At 47.2% G+C, this 17,631-nt stretch overlaps 1 protein-coding gene across 1 annotated transcript in view; it reads left to right on the plus strand.

Annotated features, from left to right (window-relative positions):
- The first annotated feature begins 2,321 nt into the window (after positions 1-2,321).
- The window catches only part of LOC139276865 (piezo-type mechanosensitive ion channel component 2), a 585,431-nt gene continuing 570,121 nt past the window's right edge, over positions 2,322-17,631 (plus strand). Inside the window, exons 1-4 of the mRNA XM_070894861.1 lie at positions 2,322-2,389; positions 2,495-2,666; positions 2,862-3,072; positions 5,009-5,222. Coding sequence (XP_070750962.1) covers positions 2,322-2,389; positions 2,495-2,666; positions 2,862-3,072; positions 5,009-5,222 — 665 coding nt within the window. The remainder of the gene's footprint in view (positions 2,390-2,494; positions 2,667-2,861; positions 3,073-5,008; positions 5,223-17,631) is intronic.

Below are 17,631 nucleotides of genomic sequence, written 5' to 3' on the forward strand. Positions count from 1 at the left end.
ATGTGAAGATTGTGCCTCCTTGTTCTGGATTCTCCACCAGAGGAAAGAGTTTCTCTGGGCAGGATTTTCAGCTCGCTTGCACCTCAGTTAGCGGCCAGGAGGGGAGGTAAAGGGTGTCTCTAGGCGATATGGTGGGCGTCCAGCTTTTACCGCCCAGCCGGCAAATTCGGCTCATGGCGCAAAAACTTACCATCCCACCCTCCAGTTTCACGGAGATCATGACGTCAAATCATCGTGCAACACTCCATTAGCGCCCTGGATGCAAAATTCGGCCCCAACACCCCATTAATGCCCGCCCAGGAAACGTCTGAAAACCAGGCGTTCCCAGGGTGCAGCAGCCACTATTGGCAGCGTATTTAAATGGATGAGAATACTACATCGCAGGTCACATTGACTGCAATGGTTGGGCACAGCACACTGCGTGAAGCTCCGACTTGAAAGCAGCAGTGTTATCTGCCATTACAGTGCCCTTACAATGTCAGTGAGAGAATTTAGTGGGGGCATTACTAGTTCGCCTCTACGCATTGGAATTCAGAAGAATGAGAGGGGATCTTATCGAAACGTATAAGATTATGAGGGGGCTTGACAGGGTGGATGCAGAGAGGATGTTTCCACTGATGGGGGAGACTAGAACTAGAGGGCATGATCTTAGAATAAGGCGCCGCCCATTTAAAACAGAGATGAGGAGGAATTTCTTCTCTGAGGGTTGTAAATCTGTGGACTTCGCTGCCTCAGAGAGTTGTGGAAGCTGGGACATTAAATACATTTAAGACAGAAATAGACAGTTTCTTAAACGATAAGGAGTTATTGGGAGCGGGCAGGGAAGTGGAGCTGAGTCCATGATCAGATCAGCCATGATCTTATTGAATGGCAGAGCAGACTCGAGGGCCGTATGGCCTACTCCTGTTCCTATTTCTTATGTCCTTTATGTTCTTATCATGCTCCATGCTATTGCCAGTCAGCGTCAAGCTAGATATCTTGGCCAGGTCGGCCAATGGATGAGGAGAGTTTGAAGACGTCCGGGGAGGAGGGCTTAGCCCCCATGGGTTTACAGGCACCAACACTCATACCTCCAGCTCTCTGAGGAGCAGTGTGTGAGAAGGCTACGCTTCCGAAAGGAAGTGCTGACAGTGATATGCCATCTCCTACAGGCAGACCGATGCCTGCACTGCTCTGGAGGCAGCCTTCAATACTAACCCTCAATAGGTATCCAAATTCATTGTGGTGTGCTGCATGCTGCATAACTTGGCTGTCATGAGGGGCCAAGCATTGCCAGTGGGGATTGCAGGCCCACCTCAGGAGGAGGAAGACGATAAAGAGGAGCCTGGCGAGGCCCCCATTGGATAGCCACCCCATCCACGTGGGAGACAGCGTGGAGATGCTGCTGGACCACGAGTCACACGTTGCCAACTCGTAATGGACCAGCTCTCCGAAATGGAGGAAACTGAGGGATAGACACACTGTGCCCCCATAAAGGCACATCTCCGGTGAATGGTGAACGGTGAACAAAGCACCAATGGCAAATGATGAGTCATATATTTTACTGCAACAGTGTCACAAAAACTCCCCAACCAAAATAAAACCATACAATATACAACGTTATGTTGCAGGATACTGAACAACAATGACGTCCCTGAAATCAACAAACTTTTTTAACGCCGCGATTTTCGCAAAAACTTTCTTATGGAATGCCTGATTTTGTGCCCCTGAACATGGAACCTCATTTTTTGCCGAATTTTGCAGACGAGGACTGCCCCACCGCTATTACCGCCCCGAAATCGGGAAAGCCGAAAATTCAGCTCTTTGTATCTGTCCTATCCAATCCCTTAATCATTTTAAACACCCCAATCAGATTGCCCCTCAACCTGCTAAACTCAAGGCAATATGTGACACATTCATGCAACCCATCCTAGTAACTTAACCTTTTCAGCCGTGGTATCATTCTGGTGAATCGGTACTACATCCCTTCCAAGCCCAATATCTCCTCGCTGCGGTTTGGCGCTCAGAACTGAAAGCCATACATGAGCTGGGCTGTGACCAGGGCTCCGTACACCTGAAGCATTACTTGCTAACCCTTGTATTCCGACTCCCTTGAGGTAAGGAACATCATTTCATTGAAGTTTTTTGGGGGCCGATTTTCAGCAGCTCACTGCCCGCTCCCGCCGACATTGCTCCTGAAGATCTGACCAGTGCCACTTTCGGGGCGGTCTGGAGTGGGCGGGAGGGGAGAGGCGCCGGGACATCAGCGGACGGCCGAGTGGCGCAACTGAGCTCCCGCCCGCCAAGCTCCCAGATTCCTGCGGGCGGGAGTCAGCGGGAGAATGGGGGTGGGCCGCTGGCTGGAGGCTGGTCTGTCCCCGATGGTCAGTCTGAACATCCTGAAAAAAAGGTAAGTGAACATTTTTTAAAACATTTTCAACAGCGACTTACCTGCCTGGGGTCCCCCGAAGGACTTCCGATAGTTTGTGTGTTTTTATTTGTGATTTTCTTTCAGGTCTTCGACCCTCCGTGGGCCCGGCTCCACCCTCGGCGGCACTTGGGCGACAAGCACCTCTGCCGCCGAGAATGTGACCTCCCGCCCGCTAACACCCAGATTGGCGGCGTACGTCATCCATTGGCCACCCGCCGACCCTCAAGTGACCTCGACGATGAATATCCCGCCCAAAGTACCGTCCGCTACCTCAGCGGCCATTGGCAGCACTTTGAGGGCACTTGGGCGGGCGGAGGCCTTGCTGAAAATTGGCTCTTGATTTGCTTTTGTATCTGTTGGGAAAAGTCCAGCAAGAACATGTTTATCAGTGCAGTTGGTTCTTCCTTCTCCTTACCCAGCAAGTTTAACGTTGACCTTCTCTGCTGCTCAGGAAGAGGTGGAAGACACAGAATCTGAAGAAGAGACTGACTCTGAGTCAGACTCCGAGGAAGAGGAGGAAGCAGCGACACGAGACAAAGCAGGAAATGGACCAATCTTCATTCAGAAACTGGCTTCGTTGATGATGAGGTTTAAAGAGATGATTGGACATCTGATCATGGTGGCAGGGAAAGTTGTTGTGACCATTCTGCTATGTTTCGCAGGTCTGTATCATTCAGTTATTGAAAACACACATGCTTCTGAAATATATTTTAAAAGAATGGTTACCAAAAGGAAAAGCAAGACTTGCATTTATATATTGCCTTTCACGACCTCAGGACATCCCAAAGCATTTTACAGCCATTTAAATACTTCTGAAGTGTAGTCACTGTTGTGTTGTAGAAAACGCAGCAGCCAATTTGCGCACAGCAAGCTCCCACAAACGGCAATAACCAGATGATTGGTGTTTTTTGGTGATGTTGGTTGAGGGATAAATATTGGCCAGGACACCGGGGAGAACTCCCCTGCTCCTCTTCGAAATAGTGCCATGTATCTTATACCTCCACTTGAAAAGGTAGACTGGGCCTCGGTTTAACATTTCATCTGAGAGACAGCACCTCCAACAGTGCAGCACTCCCTCAGCACTGCACTAGAGTGTCAGCCTAGATTATGTGTTTAAGTCGCTGGAGTGGGGCTTGAACCCACAATGTTCTGACTTCGAGGCAAGAGTGCTAACCACTGAGCCACAATTGACAACACTTGCATAAACGGTAGATTGTCATGTGCCAGTATAATTCATAAGCATAATTCAAGAGGAAAATCCTCCATGCTGATTCATTTGTATAATACAATGGACTTACTGGTGATTGTTTGCCAGGGTCAGCAGAAATGGTTGGTGTTGTATTGGCAGTAAGGCAACAATGGCCCTTTCTCACCCTGACATGTCTATTCTCATTCATTGCCACATAAAGCATGGCATACTGTCACTGGGGTACTTCTGAACAGCCATTCAGATTCTGGTCAGTTGAACATAAGAACATGAGAAATAGGAGCAGGAGTCAGCCATTTGGCCTCTCGAGCCTGCTCCGCCATTTAATAAGATTATGGCTGATCCGATCATGGACTCAACTCCACTTCCCTGCCCGCTCCCCATAACCCTTGACTCCCTTATCTTTCAAAAATCTGCTTATCTCCACCTTAAATATATTTAATGACTCAGCCTCTACAGCTCTCTGGGTAGAGAATTCCAAAGATTCACCACCCTCTGAGAGAAGAATTTATTCCTCATTTTCATTTTAAATGGACGACCGCTTATTCTGAAACTGTGCCCCCTAGTTCTAGATTCCCCTACGAGGGGAAACATCTTCTCTGCAGCCTCCTCAGAATCCTATACCTTTCAATAAGATCATGTCTCATTCTTCTAAACTCCAATGAGTATAGGCCCAACCTGCTCAACCTTTCTTCATAAGACAACCCCCTCATCTCAGGAACCAATCTCGTGAACAATCTCTGCATTGCCTCCAGTTGGGCAGTCACCTACCACAGTGATGCCTTCGGGAGTGTACTGGTTCCTTTGGCAAGAACCAGCACTACATTAGGAAAAGAGAGGTTAGTTCACCCCTCCCTGTAGATGCAAGTATCTGCATGAGGGCACAGGACCCCTCTCGGGCAGACTGATTCTCTTGGCATTCTTCTCTCGGCAGTCCTCATCTTCCAAACACGTCAGGAATTCCCAACGGTGCGCCCACTGGTGCCTGAAAAGGAGGAGCAAAAGCTAAATTTGGAACAACTGACACAAGGGTTTATGTAAAGCGACGTGCCCGTGGGGAAAAATGAATAAAAAGGCCAAAACAAAAATGGAATAGAAATGGGCTACAAGAGAAAGAGGTTTCATTTATATAGCGCCTTTCACAACCTCGGGACGTCCCAAAGTGCTTCATAGTCAATGAAATACTTATGTAGTGCCCTCACTGTTGTAATTTAGGGAAAGAGGACTGACAATTTGTGCACAGCATGCTCCCACAAACAGCAATGTGATAATTACCAGATAATCTGCTTTAATGATGTTGGTTGATGAACAGTGTTTGGAAGTTCCTTTGAACCTGTTTGCGTGCGAGTCCTGTAGTTCTTTCCAGCTGTGTGACGGAATCTGTTCTGCAGGTATCGTGCACCCATCCCTCATCTCCGCCGTCTACTTCTTCACGTTCCTGGCACTGTGCTCCTGGTGGGCCTGTGGGCGAGTCTTCAGCCTCTCCTTCTTCAAACGCTTGTGTCTATTGATGGTCTTCTTCAGTGGAGGACATCTGGCTGTGATCTACCTCTACCAGTTACCCCTTCTTCAGGGACTGTTCTCTCCTGACCATATTTGTATGAGGTAGGGTTGCAATGTTTCCTTCCCCATTGTTTCCTAATAACCATGCAATAACAAACATTTACCAGGTAAAATGTGAAGAAAAAACGGCCAATATTTGGGTTTCAAATGAACATCAAAAGTTGCCTACAATATTCAAGTGTTGTTGTTTCTATTGCAAGTTTGTTCACTGTGGGTTATAACTGTGGAACTCTTGTGCGGGACAGGGTGGGCGTCGGGCTAGTGTATAGAGCCCGACTACTCCCTTCCGACTGTCCCTGGTTAAGGCAGGTGTTTCCCTTGGATCCAAGGAGGACATTATCATGTTGTAATGTAGGGAACACACATAGAAACATAGAAACATAGAAAATAGGTGCAGGAGTAGGCCATACGGCCCTTCGAGCCTGCATCGCCATTCAATGAGTTCATGGCTGAACATGCAATTTCAATAACCCATTCCTGCTTTCTCGCCATACCCCTTGATCCCCCTAGTAGGAAGGACTGCATCTAACTCCTTTTTGAATATATTTAGTGAATTAGCCTCAACAACTTTCTGTGGTAGAGAATTCCACAGGTTCACCACTCTCTGGGTGAAGAAGTTTATCCTCATCTCGGTCCTAAATGGCTTACCCCTTATCCTTAGACTGTGACCCCTGGTTCTGGACTTGCCCAACATTGGAAACATTCTTCCTGCATCTAACCTGTCTAAACCTGTCAGAATTTTAAACGTTTCTATGAGATCCCCTCTTATTCTTCTGAACTCCAGTGAATACAAGCCCAGTTGATCCAGTCTTTCTTGATATGTCAGTCCCGCCATCCCAGGAATCAGTCTGGTGAACCTTCGCTGCACTCCTTCAATAGCAAGAATGTCCTTCCTCAAGTTAGGAGACCAAAACTATACACAATACTCCAGGTGTGGCCTCACCAAAGCCCTGTACAACTGTAGTAACACCTCCCTGCCCCTGTTCTCAAATCCCCTCGCTATGAAGGCCAACATGCCATTCGCCTTCTTAACCGCCTGCTGTACCTGCATGCCTTCAATGACTGATGTACCATGACACCCAGGTCTCGTTGCACCTCCCCTTTTTCTAATCTGTCACCATTCAGATAATAGTCTGTCTCTCTGTTTTTACAACCAAAGTGGATAACCTCACATTTATTCACATTATACTTAATCTGCCATGCATTTGCCCACTCACCTAACCTATCCAAGTCACTCGCAGCCTCATAGCATCCTCCTCGCAGCTCACACTGCCACCCAACTTAGTGTCATCCGCAAATTTGGAGATACTACATTTAACCCTCTCGTCTAAATCATTAATGTACAATGTAAACAGCTGGGGCCCCAGCACAGAACCTTGCAGTAACACTGCCTGCCATTCTGAAAAGTACCCATTTACTTCTACTCTTTGATTCCTGTCTGACAACCAGTTCTCAATCCACGTCAGCACACTACCCCAATCCCATGTGCTTTAACTTTGCACATTAATCTCTTGTATGGGACCTTATCGAAAGCCTTCTGAAAGTCCAAATACACCACATCAACTAGTTCTCCCTTGTCCACTCTACTGGAAACATCCTCAAAAAATTCCAGAATATTTGTCAAGCATTATTTCCCTTTCACAAATCCATGCTGACTTGGACCTATCATGTCATCTCTTTTCAAATGCGCTGCTATGATATCCTTAATAATTGATTCCATCATTTTCCCCACTACCAATGTCAGGCTGACCAGTCTACAATTCCCTGTTTTCTCTCTCCCTCCTTTTTTAAAAAGTAGGGTTACATTGGCTACCCTCCACTCCATCGGAACTGATCCAGAGTCTATGGAATGTTGGAAAATGACTGTCAATGATTCCACTATTTCCAAGGCCACCTCCATAAGTACTCTGGGATGCAGACCATCAGGCCCTGGGGATTTATCGGCTTTCAATCCCATCAATTTCCCCAACACAATTTCCCGACTAATAAGGATTTCCCTCAGTTCCTCCTTCTTACTAGACTCTCTGACCCTTTTATATCCGGAAGGTTGTTTGTGTCCTCCTTAGGTAAATACCGAGCCAAAGTACATGTTCAATTGGTCTGCCATTTCTTTGTACCCAGTTATGACTTCCCCTGATTCTGACTGCAGGGGACCTACGTTTGTCTTTACTAACCTTTTTCTCTTTACATATCTATAGAAACTTTTGCAGTCCGTTTTAATGTTCCCTGCAAGCTTCCTCTCGTACTCTATTTTCCCTGCCCTAATCAAACCCTTTGTCCTCCTCTGCTGAGTTCTAAATTTCTCCCAGTCCCCGAGTTCGCTGCTATTTCTGGCCAATTTGTATGCCACTTCCTTGGCTTTAATACTATCCCTGATTTCCCTTGATAGCCACGGTTGAGCTACCTTCCCGTTTTTATTTTTACGCCAGACAGGGATGTACAATTGTTGTAGTTCATCCATGCGGTCTCTAAATGTCTGCCATTGCCCATCCACTGTCAACCTCTTAAGTATCATTCGCCAATCTATCCTAGCCAATTCATGCCTCATACCTTCAAAGTTACCCTTCTTTAAGTTCTGGACCATGGTCTCTGAATTAACTGTTTCCTTCTCCATCCTAATGTAGAATTCGACCATATTATGGTCACTCTTCCGCAAGGGGCCTCGCACAACAAGATTGCTAATTAATCCTCTCTCATTACACAACACCCAGTATAAGATGGCCTCCCCCCTAGTTGGTTCCTCGACATATTGGTCTGGAAAACCATCCCTTATGCACTCCAGGAAATCCTCATTCACCGTATTGTTTCCAGTTTGGTTAGCCCAATCTATATGCATATTAAAGTCACCCATGATAACTGCTGCACCTTTATTGCATGCACCCTTAATTTCCTGTTTGATGCCCTCCCCAACATCACTACTACTGTTTGGAGGTCTGTACACAACTCCCACTAGCGTTTTCTGCCCTTTGGTATTCCGTAGCTCCACCCATACCGATTCCACATCATCCAAGCTAATGTCTTTCCTTACAATTGCATTAATTTCCTCTTTAACCAGCAACGCCACCCACCTCCTTTTCTTTTCTGTCTATCTTTCATAAATGTTGAATACCCTTGGATGTTGAGTGCCCAGCCTTGGTCACTCTGGAGCCATGTCTCTGTGATGCCAACCACATCGTATCCGTTAACTGCTATCTGCACAGTTAATTCGTCCACCTTATTCCGAATACTCCTCGCATTGAGCCACAGAGCCTTCAGGCTTGCCTTTTTAATACACTTTGACCCTTTAGAATTTTGCTGTAAAGTGGCCCTTTTTGTTTTTTGCCTTGAGTTTCTCTGCCCTCCACTTTTACTCATCTCCTTTCTGTCTTTTCCTTTTGTCTCCATTTTGCTTCCCTCTGTCTCCCTGCATTGGTTCCCATCCCCCTGCCATATTAGTTTAACTCCTCCCCAACAGCATTAGCAAACACTCCCCCCAGGACATTGGTTCCGGTCCTGTCTAGGTGCAGACCGTCTGGTTTGTACTGGTCCCACCTCCCCAGAACCGGTTCCAATGCCCCAGGAATTCGAATCCCTCCCTGCTGCACCACTACTCAAGCCACGTATTCATCTGAGCTATCCTGCGATTCCTACTCTGACTAGCACGTGGCACTGGTAGCAATCCCGAGATTACTACTTTTGAGGTCCTACTTTTTAATTTAACTCCTAGCTCCTTAAATTCGTCTCTTCGAACCTCATCCTGTTTTTACCTATATCGTTAGTACTAATGTGCACCACGACAACTGGCTGTTCACCCTCCCTCTTCAGAATGTCCTGCACCTGCTCCGAGACATCCTTGACCCTTGCACCAGGGAGGCAACATACCATCCTGGAGTCTCGGTTGCAGCCACAGAAATGCCTATCTATTCCCTTTACAATTGAATCTCCTATCACTATCGCTCTCCCACTCTTTTTCTTGCCCTCCTGTGCAGCAGAGCCAGCCTCAGTGCCATGAACTTGGCTGCTGCTGCCCTCCCCTGATGAGTCATTGGCTTCTTGTTGGGGATGAGCCTGCCAAGCACCTCGGGACATTTTACTGCATTAAAAGTGCTATATAAATGCAAGTTGTTGTTGACACGGCGGTGCAGCGCTGACAGAGTGCTGCATGGTCAGAGATGCCGTCTCTCGGATGGGCTGTTGAGTCGAAACTGAGGCCCTGCCTGCCCTCAGATGGATATTTGCACCTCAACCAACATCTCTAAAACAGATTATTTGGTCATTTACCTCATGACCGTTTGTGGAACCTGGCTGTGCACAGATTGGCTTTTTTATATCAGTAAGTAACCTGTTAACATTGTTGTCGCCAAATTAAGTGTATCTAAGGGTTAAGTCATGGCAGGAGAGCTCGGACACGTGATATGCTCCTCCTGTACCATGTGGGAACTCAGGGACACTTCCGGTGTCCCTGACGACTACGTGTGTGGGAAGTGTATCCGCCTCCAGCTCCTGACGGACCGCATTGCGGAATTGGAGCTGAGGGTGGATTCACTCTGGAGCATCCACGATGCTGAGAATTACGTGAGTCACACATTTAGTGAGTTGGCCTTACCGCAGGTCAAGGGTCCACAGCCAGCTAGGGAATGAAAGACCAGCAGGAAGAGCAGTGCAAGGAAGGTAGTGCAGGGGTCCCCTGCGGTCATCCCCCTGCAAAACAGATACACCGCTTTGGTAGGTGATTCTCTGGCTACGATTGGACGGATAAGGTGGGTCCAGGTGAGGGCAGTCCCAGCCAGCTGGTTGACGGAGAAAAGGCATTGGGGGAGGCTGGTGTGATAGAAACATAGAAACATAGAAAATAGGTGCAGGAGTAGGCCATTCGGCCCTTTAAGCCTGCACTGCCATTCAAGAAGATCATGGCTGATCATTCACCTCAGTATCCCTTTCCTGCTTTCTCTCCATACCCCTTGATCTCCTCAGCCGTAAAGGCCATATCTATCTCTCTCTTGAATATATCCAATGAACTGGCATCAACAACTCTCTGCGGCAGGGAATTCCATAGGTTAACTCCTCTCTGAGTGAAGAAGTTTCTCCTCATCTCAGTCCTAAATGGCCTACCCCTTATCCTAAGACTATGTCCCCTGGTTCTGGACATCCCCAACATCGGGAACGTTCTTCCCGCATCTAACCTGTCCAGTCCCGTCAGAATCTTATACGTTTCTATGAGATCCCCTCTCATCCTTCTAAACTCCAGTGAATAAAGGCCCAGTTGATCTAGTCTCTCCTCATATGTCAGCCCAGCCATCCCTGGAATTAGTCTGGTGAACCTTCACTGCACTCCCTCAATAGCAAGAATGTCCTTCCTCAGATTAGGAGACCAAAACTGAACACAATATTCCAGGTGAGGCCTCACCAAGGCCCTGTACAACTGCAGTAAGACCTCCCTGCTCCTATACTCAAATCCCCTCGCTATGAAGGCCAACATACCATTTACCTTCTTCACTGCCTGCTGTCCCTGCATGCCAACCTTCAATGACTAATGAACCATGACACCCAGGTCTCATTGCACCTCCCCTTTTCCTAATCTGCCGCCATTCAGATAATATTCTGCCTTCGTGTTTTTGCCCCCAAAATGGATAAAACATAGACATAGAAACATAGAAAATAGGTGCAGGAGCAGGCCATTCAGCCCTTCTAGCCTGCACCGCCATTCAATGAGTTCATGGCTGAACATGAAACTTCAGTACCCCCTTCCTGCTTTCTCGCCATAACCCTTGATCCCCCGAGTAGTAAGGACTTCATCTAACTCCCTTTTGAATATATTTAGTGAATTGGCCTCAACTACTTTCTGTGGTAGAGAATTCCACAGGTTCACCACTCTCTGGGTGAAGAAGTTTCTCCTCATCTCGGTCCTAAATGGCTTACCCCTTATCCTCAGACTGTGACCCCTGGTTCTGGACTTCCCCAACATTGGGAACATTCTTTCTGCATCTAACCTGTCTAAACCCGTCAGAATTTTAAACGTTTCTATGAGGTCCCCTCTCATTCTTCTGAACTCCAGTGAATACAAGCCCAATTGATCCAATCTTTCTTGATAGGTCAGTCCCGCCATCCCGGGAATCAGTCTGGTGAACCTTCGCTGCACTCCCTCAATAGCAAGAATGTCCTTCCTCAAGTTAGGAGACCAAAACTGTACACAATACTCCAGGTGTGGCCTCACCAAGGCCCTGTACAACTGTAGCAACACCTCCCTGCCCCTGTATTCAAATCCCCTCGCTATGAAGGCCAACATGCCATTTGCTTTCTTAACCGCCTGCTGTACCTGCATGCCAACCTTCAATGACTGATGTACCATGACACCCAGGTCTCGTTGCACCTTCCCTTTTCCTAATCTGTCACCATTCAGATAATAGTCTGTCTCTCTGTTTTTACCACCAAAGTGGATAACCTCACATTTATCCACATTATACTTCATCTGCCATGCATTTGCCCACTCACCTAACCTATCCAAGTCACTCTGCAGCCTAATAGCATCCTCCTCGCAGCTCACACTGCCACCCAACTTAGTATCATCCGCAAATTTGGAGATACTGCATTTAATCCCCTCGTCTAAATCATTAATGTACAATGTAAACAGCTGGGGCCCCAGCACAGAACCTTGCGGCACTCCACTAGTCACTGCCTGCCATTCTGAAAAGTACCCGTTTACTCCTACTCTTTGCTTCCTGTCTGACAACCAGTTCTCAATCCACGTCAGCACACTACCCCCAATCCCATGTGCTTTAACTTTGCACATTAATCTCTTGTGTGGGACCTTGTCGAAAGCCTTCTGAAAGTCCAAATATACCACATCAACTGGTTCTCCTTTGTCCACTTTACTGGAAACATCCTCAAAAAATTCCAGAAGATTTGTCAAGCATGATTTCCCTTTCACAAATCCATGCTGACTTGGACCTATCATGTCACCATTTTCCAGATGCACTGCTATGACATCCTTAATAATTGATTCCATCATTTTACCCACTACTGAGGTCAGGCTGACCGGTCTATAATTCCCTGTTTTCTCTCTCCCTCCTTTTTTAAAAAGTGGGGTTACATTGGCTACCCTCCACTCCATAGGAACTGATCCAGAGTCAATGGAATGTTGGAAAATGACTGTCAATGCATCCGCTATTTCCAAGGCCACCTCCTTAAGTACTCTAGGATGCAGGCCATCAGGCCCTGGGGATTTATCTGCCTTCAATCCCATCAATTTCCCCAACACAATTTCCCGACTAATAAAGATTTCCCTCAGTTCCTCTTCCTTACTAGACCCTCTGACCCCTTTTATATCCGGAAGGTTGTTTGTATCCTCCTTAGTGAATACCGAACCAAAGTACTTGTTCAATTGATCCGCCATTTCTTTGTTCCCCGTTATGACTTCCCCTGATTCTGACTGCAGGGGACCTACGTTTGTCTTCACCAACCTTTTTCTCTTTACATACCTATAGAAACTTTTGCAATCCGCCTTAATGTTCCCTGCAAGCTTCTTCTCGTACTCCATTTTCCCTGTCCTAATCAAACCCTTTGTCCTCCTCTGCTGAGTTCTAAATTTCTCCCAGTCCCCAGGTTCGCTGCTATTTCTGGCCAATTTGTATGCCACTTCCTTGGCTTTAATACTATCCCTGATTTCCCTAGATAGCCACGGTTGAGCCACCTTCCCCTTTTTATTTTTACGCCAGACAGGAATGTACAATTGTTGTACTTCATCCATGCGGTCTCTAAATGTCTGCCATTGCCCATCCACAGTCAACCCCCTAAGTATCATTCGCCAATCTATCCTAGCCAATTCTCGCCTCATACCTTCAAAGTTACCCTTCTTTAAGTTCTGGACCATGGTCTCTGAATTTACTGTTTCATTCTCCATCCTAATGCAGAATTCCACCATATTATGGTCACTCTTCCCCAAGGGGCCTCGCACAATGAGATTGCTAATTAATCCTCTCTCATTACACAACACCCAGTCTAAGATGGCCTCCCCCCTAGTTGGTTCCTCAACATATTGGTCTAGAAAACCATCCCTTATGCACTCCAGGAAATCCTCCTCCACCGTATTGCTTCCAGTTTGGCTAGCCCAATCTATGTGCATATTAAAGTCACCCATTATAACTGCTACACCTTTATTGCATGCACCCCTAATTTCCTGTTTGATGCCCTCCCCAACATCCCTATTACTGTTTGGAGGTCTGTACACAACTCCTACTAACGTTTTTTGCCCTTTGGTGTTCTGCAGCTCTACCCATATAGATTCCACATCATCCAAGCTAATGTCTTTCCTAACTATTGCATTAATCTCCTCTTTAACCAGCAATGCTACCCCACCTCCTTTTCCTTTTATTCTATCCTTCCTGAATGTTGAATACCCCTGAATGTTGAGTTCCCAGCCCTGATCATCCTGGAGCCACGTCTCCGTAATCCCAATCACATCATATTTGTTAACATCTATTTGCACAATTAATTCATCCACCTTATTGCGGATACTCCTTGCATTAAGACACAAAGCCTTCAGGCTTGTTTTATTAACACCCTTTGTCCTTTTAGAATTTTGCTGTACAGTGGCCCTTTTTGTTCTTTGCCTTGGGTTTCTCTGCCCTACACTTTTCCTCATCTCCTTTCTGTCTTTTGCTTTTGGCTCCTTTTTGTTTCCCTCTGTCTCCCTGCATTGGTTCCCATCCCCCTGCCATATTAGTTTAAATCCTCCCCAACAGCACTAGCAAACACTCCCCCGAGGACATTGGTTCCAGTCCTGCCCAGGTGCAGACCGTCCGGTTTGTACTGGTCCCACCTCCCCCAGAACCGGTCCCAATGCCCCAGGAATTTGAATCCCTCCCTGCTGCACCACTGCTCAAGCCACGTATTCATCTGCGCTATCCTGCGATTCCTACTCTGACTATCACGTGGCACTGGTAGCAATCCCGAGATTACTACTTTTGAGGTCCTACTTTTTAATTTAGCTCCTAGCTCCTTAAATTCGTTTCGTAGGACCTCATCCCTTTTTTTGCCTATGTCGTTGGTACCAATGTGCACCACGACAACTGGCTGTTCTCCCTCCCATTTCAGAATGTCCTGCACCCGCTCCGAGACATCCTTGACCCTTGCACCAGGGAGGCAACATACCATCCTGGAGTCTCGGTTGCGGCCGCAGAAACGCCTATCTATTCCCCTCACAATTGAATCCCCTATCACTATCGCTCTCCCACTCTTTTTCTTGCCCTCCTGTGCAGCAGAGCCAGCCACGGTGCCATGAACTTGGCTGCTGCTGCCCTCCCCTGATGAGTCATTCCCCTCAACAGTACCCAAAGCGGTGTATCTGTTTTGCAGGGGGATGACCGCAGGGGACCCCTGCACTACCTTCCTTGCTCTACTCTTCCTGCTGGTCTTCCATTCCCTATCTGGCTGTGGACCCTTTCCCTGCGGTAAGACCAACTCACTACACGTGATACTCACGTCATTCTCAGCATCGTGGATGCTCCAGAGTGAATCCACCCTCAGCTCCAATTCCGTAACGCGGACCGTCAGGAGCTGGAGGCGGATACACTTCCCGCACACATTTATCCACATTATACTGCATCTGCCATGCATTTGCCCACTCACCTAACCTGTCCAAGTCACCCTGCAGCCTCTTAGCATCCCCCTCACAGTTCACACTGCCACCCAGTTTAGTGTCATCTGCAAACTCGGAGATATTACACTCAATTTCTTCATCCAAATCGTTAATGTATCTTGTAAAGAGCTGGGGTTCCAGCACTGAGCCCTGCAGCACTCCACTAGTCACTGCCTGCCATTCTGAAAAGGACCCGTTTATCCCGACTCTCTGCTTCCTGTCTGCCAACCAGTTCTCTATCCACGTCAGTACATTACCCCCAATACCATGTGCTTTGATTTTGTACACCAATCTCTTATGTGGGACCTTGTCAAAAGCCTTTTGAAAGTCCAAATACACCACATCCACTGGTTCTCCCTTGTCCACTCTACTAGTTACATCCTAAAAAAATTCCAGAAAATTCGTCAAGCATAATTTCCCTTTCATAAATCCATGCTGACTTGGACCGATCCTGTCACTGCTTTCCAAATGCGCTGCTATTTCATCCTTAATAATTGATTCCAACATGATTGATTAATCAACTGTGTCAAAGGCTGTAGAGGGTTTGGGCAGGATGAGTAGGGATCGCTTTCCATGGCCACAGTCACATGTGGAGGAGTAGGGCCGATGAGAGAGCCAGGGCTGGATTTTAGGCTTTTGGGATTTCGGGGCGTTAATGACAGTGGGACGGTCCTAATCCTGTCCGGGAACAGTTTGCGCCTCAGTCAGCAAAATTGGGCAGCTGGGCCCCGAATGTGGGGCGGAGCAGTAAGGGAGGCGTTTCACACCTGTCTCAGGGCACTAGGCCAGCTGAGCATGGGAAAATCTCCAGCTAAACAGCCGGCCTCAGAGCGTTCTGAGAGAGGCCTGGGGGGAGAAAAAAACATCAAATATATTCCCAATACATAGCCCATGCCACCACAAGATAAATCACAAAACAAATTAAAAGAACCAAAAATCACACTTACCTGAGGTGGACATTACTGACTTCACTGCAGCCACTATAGGTCGGAACGCCTGTTTTCACAGGCGGTCCCAGCAGGGAGCGCTGCGGGGCGTACGGATCGAGTGGGAGCCAAAAATTGAGCCGGTGTCGCAACCGGGGGTGTTGCACACCGGCTCGCCTCTCCCGGGCGGTAATGCTCTGCGCCCCGCCAAAACCGGTCCCGGAAACCCCAGCGGGGTGCTGGAAGCCGGCCACCCGCCCGTAAAAGCTCACCGCCGCCATCGCTGCCCCTCCGGGGCAAAAACAGAGGCAAGCAGGACCGGGAAATCCAGCCCCCATAATAGAATCCTAGAAAATATGTGCAGGAGTAGGCCATTCGGCCCTTCGAGCCTGCACCACCATTCAATATGATCATGGCTGATCATGCAACTTCAGTACCCCATTCCTGCTTTCTCTCCACACCCCTTGATCCCTTTAGCCGTAAGGGCCACATCTAACTCCCTTTTGAATATATCCAATGAACTGGACTCAACAACTTTCTGTGGTAGAGAATTCCACAGGTTCACAATTCTCTGGGTAAAAAAGTTTCTCCTCATCTCGGTCCTAAATGGCTTACCCCTTATCCTTAGACTGTGACCCCTGGTTCTGGACTTGCCCAACATTGGAAACATTCTTCCTGCATCTAACCTGTTTAAACCTGTCAGAATTTTAAACGTTTCTATGAGGTCCCCTCTCATTCTTCTGAACTCCAGTGAATACAAGCCCAGTTGATCCAGTCTTTCTTGATAGGTCAGTCCCGCCATCCCGGGAATCAGTCTGGTGAACCTTCGCTGCACTCCCTCAATAGCAAGAATGTCCTTCCTCAGATTAGGAGACCGAAACTGCACTCAATACTCAAGGTGTGGCCTCACCAAGGCCCTGTACAACTGCAGTAAGACCTCCCTGCTCCTATACTCAAATCCTCTAGCTATGAAGCCAACATGCCATTTGCTTTCTTTACTGCTTGTTGTACCTGCATGTCAACTTGCAATGACTGATGTACCATGACACCCAGGTCTCGTTGCACCTCCCCTTTTACTAATCTGTCACCATTCAGATAATAATCTGCCTTCCTGTTTTTGCCACCAAAGTGGATAACCTCACATTTATCCACATTATACTGCATCTGCCATGCATTTGCAAACTCACCTAACCTGTCCAAGTCACCCTGCAGCCTCTTAGCATCCTCCTCACAGATCACACTGCCACCCAGCTTAGTGTCATCTGCAAACTTGGAGATATTACATTTAATTCCTTCGTCTAAATCATTAATGTATATTGTAAATAGCTGGGGTCCAAGCACTGAACCTTGTGGTGCCCCACTAGTCACTGCCTGCCATTCTGAAAAGGACCCGTAATGTGTGTGTGGAGGCAGAAGATGTGTGTATGGTTCGTAATGAATACTTTGCGTCTGTTTTCACAAAAGGGAGGGACGATGCAGACATTGCAATCATGGAGGAGGAGTGTGAAATATTAGATGAAATAAACATAATGAGAGAGGAAGTATTAAGGGGTTTAGCAGTTCTGAAAGTGGATAAGTCCCCAGGCCTGGATGAAATGTATCCCAGGCTGTTAAGAGAAGCAAAAGAGGAAATAGCAGAGGCTCTAACCATAATTTTCAGTCCTCTCTGGCTTCAAGTGTGGTGCCAGAGGAATGGAGGACTGCTATTGTGCCTTCGTTTAAAAGGGAGAAAGGGATAGACTGAATAATTACAGACCAGTCAGCCTAACCTCGCTGATGGAAATATTATTGGAAAAATTTCTGAGTTTCAGGATAAATCTATATTTAGAAAGACACGGATTAATTAGGGACAGTCAGCATGGATTTGTTAAGGGAAGGCCGTGTCTGACTAACATGGTTGAATTTTTTG

Source organism: Pristiophorus japonicus, chromosome 12 (genome assembly GCF_044704955.1).
Source record: "Pristiophorus japonicus isolate sPriJap1 chromosome 12, sPriJap1.hap1, whole genome shotgun sequence".
In the NCBI taxonomy this organism is placed as follows: domain Eukaryota; kingdom Metazoa; phylum Chordata; class Chondrichthyes; family Pristiophoridae; genus Pristiophorus; species Pristiophorus japonicus.